A 6394-nucleotide genomic window follows, 5' to 3' on the forward strand; every position below is an offset into this window, starting at 1 on the left:
ATCTCATAAACAACATCAGGAAATGCAGAAAAAAAGAGAATTCAAGTCCAATAGCAAATTCAATATTAAAAAGTTTTTCAAGACCCCAAAGTGAAGAAAAAAAAATAAAAATAGAGAGAAAAAAGTCACTTTAAATTAATTCAATCCATAAGCTTCTTTCTCCCACACTCACCAACACCGCCTTCTCAGAGCAGGGAAATAATTTCAAAAGTGCTTTTTACAGGCACAAAAAAAAGGAGAACCAAGAGAGGAAAGGAAAAAAGTCTCATCCGGCACAGCCACAGTGGTTCCTGTGCTTAGATGTTCTTCTGACTTCTGGTTACAGCAGCAAGGTGAATGGCCATTTTACTGGCCATTCTTTCCACCGTCGGACCAAAGGAGCAATCTCGGTCCTTGGAAGAAGCTGCCGTTCTCCCAAGGACAACGAGGACCTCCTCACCGGTAGCCACCCCTCCAAAGCGGCTTTTCTTGACTTGAAAAAAATACAATACATCGATGTCGTTCATCCTGGCCTTCATCTAGAAGCCCAAATACCCATAAGACTGTAACAGAAAAGAAAAAAGAAAAAAGTGCTTACAAATACAGTTTATGATAAAATAAAATCCCTTTTCTTTATCACTATTTTCCTTTCCAGAACAAATTATCATCAGGATGAACAGAATCATTCATCTGTGCTTGGCCTTGATAGTGTTTTCCCTCATCAGCCATGGTCACCATGATGTCGATCATCACCAAGATCATCATGACCCTCAAACTGCTATCAGGACCAGAGCAATATTACTCATTTTGCAACTGAATTCTACAAAATATTGTCTGCAAGATCACAGGACAAGAATATTCTTTTCTCACCCTGCATTTCTATATTGCTTTCCATTCTGTTGTTAGGGACAAAATCAAACACCCATGCAGAAATTTTAAAGGGCCTTAATTTTAACTTGACGCACATTCAGGAAGATGAGATCCACCAAGGGTTTCATGATCTTCTCCATCTGCTCACACACTCAGAGAAGGATTTCAGGCTGGATATTGGACAGGGCCTGTTTCTAAAGAAAGGCATACAACCATTGCAGACATTTTTAGATAAGATTAAGGAATCTATGATGCAGAAATCCAAGCCACAAAGTTTCAGGAACCAAAAGAAGCTGAAAAACAGATCAATGATTATATAAAGCAAAAAACACATGGAAAAATTGTGGAAATAGTCAAGGATCTTGACCCAGAAACTGTCTTTGTTCTCACAAACTACATATTCTTTAAAGGTAACTTGCACAGAGAAAAGTGATGATTACATCACTAAAGGAAATATCCAAAGATGCTATTGAGGAAGAGTAAAGCTTTTTGAGTTTGGTGAAAGAAGGGTGGAATTGCTCCAATTCAGAAAAAAACACCATAATTTCCAATCAATACAAAGTACATGCACTGAAAATCTAGCCAAGTACAGAAATTTAAGTATGTTGTATAGCTCTCATATAACTATTCACTACTGGGGGGGTGTACAAAACAGAAACTGTATTGTTTATAATCAAATTACATGGCTTTTCACTTTTGCAGAACCATTTTAGGAACGGCGGTTCCAATTTTTTAAAAGCACCTAAGAGTAAGCCATCTTAAATAAAGTGGCATCCTGATCACCATAAGCAAATGAATGCAGAGCACCTTGCTAATTAAGTCATACCATGCCTTTGCCTGAGCAAAGACGATAACAACATCCACCTTACACAGGTTTAATACTTTTCTCCAAATATGACTACGAATCTTTTTTATACTCTTTAGGTAACTGGAAGACTCCATTTGATTCAGAGCTCACAAGGGAAGAGGACTTCTTTGTGGATCACAACATAATTGTCAAAGTCCAAATGATGCAGAGGACCGGTTGGTTTTACTACTATTTTGATAGCCAGCTGTCTTGCAGAGTATTGCAGATAGACTATAATGGTACAACTACCACTTTTTTTTTCTGATCCTGACAAAGAGAAGGAATTAGATGAGGTTCTGTCAATAAATACTCTGAACAAATGGACAAAAAATGTATACAGGTAACACTACTTTTACTGCTTCTTTATTTCTCTATAGAAATCTTTATTCTCTATTTATAAAAGAATGTCTAAAACAACTCAGTGTCTCTACATTCTGTGCTATGCTCTTCCAGAATAATTATTGAGGGTTGATTTTAAGGTAGAGACCAGTAACCCCAGAGCTCTGCACGTATCACTAGAGTTTCAGGTGCATCTCTTTGCATTGTCCCCTGGATATAAGAGTGAAGGATTTTCTTACTAATTCTTAACCACATTACTAATTATTCTTCTTTCCTGTTTGTAACATGTTACCACATGCCTTTGCAAAATAGCTCCAGACATGCCATTGAGAGATTGGTATGGCACTGTGGAAATTTCTGCACCGTTGTTCTAAGTGGTGAGAGAGTATCCCAGAGGACTAAGTGATGATAGAAGGGGACACTTTGGTGAGGAGATGCCAAACCCACCTCAGAGGCCTCACATCATGAACAAAACAGAGGACAGTGGTTTCCCATCTCCTCTGCATGAAAAATATATTTCTTCAAGTCCCATTTGACCTTACAGTGTTGTGTTTATCTCTTGATAATACTCCGATACTCCACTTCTTTCTTGCAATCTCTAATCTGTTTTATTCCTGAATCTTAATTATTCTCAGGGAGGGCAATATCTGTGTTTGCAAGATATTCATGACAGAAACCCCTCCTCCTTGATATTTGCATTTATAAAAGTGTGGGGCTATGACACGCTGGGGCTATGTCACACCATCTTGTAGATTTTGATCTTCCATGCAGACACTGCAAATTAATTCCCTTTGCCAGACCAAAAAGATCACCTGTACTGGATCAAAGGAACATTCTGAATCAAATCAATAGTTCCAATTTCATTATACTCACATACCAACCATTATTTGGACTGGCAATTCTATTGTAAAATGAAACATCAGACTGTGCCTGATTTAATTCCAGCTGCAGCTGTTAAGCTAGTCACCTTATGACTTCAGACATCTTGTCAGCTTGTTTTGTTTGTAAAATGCTGGCAGTGAAGGTCACAAATGACAATCGCATGACTACTGGACATCGTTGTGAATTGCTTTTTTCTCCCTTCTTTTCCCTTTTGCTTACTGAAGTAATCTTTCTGCACTGCAATGGAGGGAGAGGGGAGAATACAAGCAGTCTCTTTAGGCAATCAGTAGACATGTCCACAGTACAGATAGCTCTCGGTTAGCAACTGCCTCAGATAGCGGCCGTTTGCAAATACAACAGTAAATGTCTTGGCATTCTTTTGTTTTGGTAGTTTGCTGTTCTGGTCAGTTGATTTTATTATATACTGGTGTTTTAGTTTAGTTTTAAGCCACCTAGAGGTAACATAGTGGCTGGGCAGCCTAAAAATTCATTCATTTAATCAGTCAATCAAGTCTGATATTCATTTTGATAGCAACACCTATTCGTTCCTCTCAAATAGGTTAAACAGATTGATAATAGTTCTTATGATAGGAACTAATACCAAAAATCAATAGCTTTGTTGTTGTTGTGTGTATTTTACTGATTTTAGTAAATATTACCGGATGTACTTTTTAACTTTGTGATGTCTAGAATGAAAATGTATTTCTGTCTTTCTGAAGGGGTGTAGCAATGGTCTCCATCCCCAAGTTTAATATTTCAGCCACCTACAGCTTAAAGGAACCCCTGTCCCAGCTTGGTATTACTGAAATCTTTACTGACCACGCTGATTTCTCTGGAGTCACCAGGCAGCCTTTGAAATTGTCTAAAGTAAGTAAAACATTCATATTGATCATTTCAGGCAGGATTTCAGTAAGATGAAGCCATATTTCCCAGCAGCGGGGCTATATGTAAAGTCTCACCCTTGTGAAAAAGAACTTTCTAATTGTTATTTTGTAAGCAAAATATGTGCATCAGATTATCTTTCTGGCATCAGTTTCTGATTGTTCATCATTACAAAGAGGATAAAGATTGAGATGGCAATTTATCCAGGCTCAGTTTTTTCTTTAAACTAACTCCTCAAGAAAAGCACCGGCCAACTTAGAAAGATACATCTGTCTTTACCCAGAAAGTTGGAGGAATATGACAGGGAAAGTGAAATTGACTTTTTAAAAAATATACAGAAAAAAAATGCAACAATAAACTGCATAGAATAGGAATTGCACCAAGTGCAATATATGTAGAGGGAGAAATATAGTGTGTCTGGACACATTCCATTTGTTTCTTTTGTGGTTATCAAAATGATTCACTAGACTAAGAAATTGAAGGAATATATCAGCTACAGTATAATTCAACAGCAAACTTGCCTGACCTATCCATATTTGCAGAGAACTAAACTAATTCTGGTTGCTTCACAATGAAGAGATGCATACTTTTGGACAGCACTCTAAAACTTTTGTTTGAAATGACAGAACACAGAACTGCGGAGATCCAATTTAATAATGCAAGAATCTCAGTTCTAGGTCTGAGAAGGCTCCAGGCAAAGTAATTTTGGAAGTTGGAAATGGTATCTAGAATGGCTATTTTAATCTTCTTCAGTTTGTCAGTGGCTGAATTAGAGGAAACCTAATAATAGCCCTGGGCAATATTAAGCCCAAGAATCCTGTCATGTGTCTGAGGAATGTGGCCATGGCAAATTGTTCTGTCTGATTGTTATCTGCTGAAAAGATGGAGTTGAGAGGGAGTTGAGTTAAACATGCATTACTTATATTTTTTTAAAGCAAAACAATTACCAACAATATTCAATTTTGGGACTTTCTTTATTTTAGGCTCCTTAGTACTGTTTGGTTCCAGAAGCAAATGGAGGTTCTTTTATTCCTTTTTCGCTTTTTGTCTTAATTCAATATACTTTGTCTCTTTTTTTTCACAGCTGTTTAACCTAGTGTTTTTCAAACTTGGCAACTTTAAGATGTGTGAACTTCAGCTTCCAGAAATTGTCACGTTTAAAAAACATGATTTAAAATCTTTCCTAAGGAGACTCCAGCATTCACTTCAACAATGCATGGCTAAATTTGGAGCAAGAGAGAAGATTAACATAGTCCTAGCAGTGATCGGTTGTTACCATTTTTGAGATATTTCTCTCTTCTCCAAATTTTGAACTTTTTCTTCCTTTCTTCTCAGGTTACCCATAAGGCTGTGTTGACTGTTGATGAAACTGGAACTGAGGCAGCAGGAGCCACTGCTGCAGGAGCCATTCCTTTGCCAGTGCCTCTGAAGCTTAATTTTAACCGTCCATTTCTATTCTTCGTTTTTAATCGACAGGTTAATGCTACATTACTTCTGGCCAAGATGAAAAACCCAACACAGCAGTAAAACTATAGCAACAATACCCCAGAGTGGATTTTGAATACAGTTCCAAAATAAAGTATCACTGGAACATGAATTTCAAACAAAGAGGGTTTTTTTCTTGCAAAAGTTAACAAAACTATTTTGTTCCTGTGTGAATCGTCACATGAAACTGATAATTTCTAAATAGAAAAATAAATAAATAAATAAATAAACAAATAAATGGGGCAGTACTCAGATGTATTCACTTTTTGCAAGATCCAGTTGAGTCGATTACTGGAATGAAAGGTTTATTCTTACAAACTTTCACGTTCATGTTGGACCCCATCCTTGGGGACTTCGTTCTCTCCTGAATATGTGCACCAGGCTGTTCTATGTGTTGTATTTATATGGTTCCTGTTCCTGTGGCTTTTGATTATTAATTAGGGTGTTTATGACTGGCTATTAAGTCATTAATTGTTGTTTCCTTGTGCTGCACCCTTGGCTCCAAAGTATCTGATAGGCAGGAGGTAAATCAGAATTCCTTTTTTTTCCTGAAAATTTTAGTTTATTTAAAGAAGGCTAAAATACAAAATGCTAAAATATATTTTAAAAATGAAAAGAAAAAAAATACAACAAAAAAGACATTAACAAGAGAAAGTATCTTTAAAAAAAGACACACACACATGTTATGTTACCGGTCGGCTCTGCACCCGGCTTTTCAACCTGGTCATTGGTCCACTCACCATCTCTAATTGTTTTGTTTTTAAAGGGCACGCATTTGCTGCTACACTAGTGGTTTCCAAAGTTGCTGCTCCCTTTTCCCTTTTCCTCCCCCCAATCCTGATGTCGGCAGTGTTGGCCGACGATAGCTCAGCACTTGTATTAAACAGTTTTTGCATAAAGAATATACCAATAAAAAACAAACACTTTCTAGGAGATCTATGCTATGTTGCAACTAATTCAAACAACAATGATCTCAAACCATGAGGAAATTAAAAATAACTTTGAAAATATAAATGAATACATCTCCAATTTAACTTTACAACAAAAAATCTCTCACAAAATAAAAATAGAGAGTGGGCAGATAAAACAGACAATTGAACATAAACCAGA

The 6394-nt window shown here is 36.8% G+C and overlaps 1 protein-coding gene across 1 annotated transcript; it reads left to right on the top strand.

The window, feature by feature from the left end:
* Window positions 1–746: 746 nt before the first annotated feature.
* LOC120318374 (alpha-1-antitrypsin-like) lies at window positions 747–5483 on the top strand (the record flags this gene model as incomplete). Its single annotated transcript, XM_039365897.1, is given in 6 exon segments — window positions 747–1086; window positions 1089–1259; window positions 1774–1954; window positions 1956–2036; window positions 3637–3784; window positions 5135–5483. Coding segments are annotated over 6 exon segments (1113 nt in total), but the record flags the coding sequence as incomplete, so codon positions are not given.
* Between the last annotated feature and the right edge of the window lie 911 nt (window positions 5484–6394).

Source organism: Crotalus tigris, unplaced genomic scaffold, assembly GCF_016545835.1.
Source record: "Crotalus tigris isolate CLP2741 ecotype Arizona unplaced genomic scaffold, ASM1654583v1 scf7180000020201.887925, whole genome shotgun sequence".
NCBI classification, from domain to species: domain Eukaryota; kingdom Metazoa; phylum Chordata; class Lepidosauria; order Squamata; family Viperidae; genus Crotalus; species Crotalus tigris.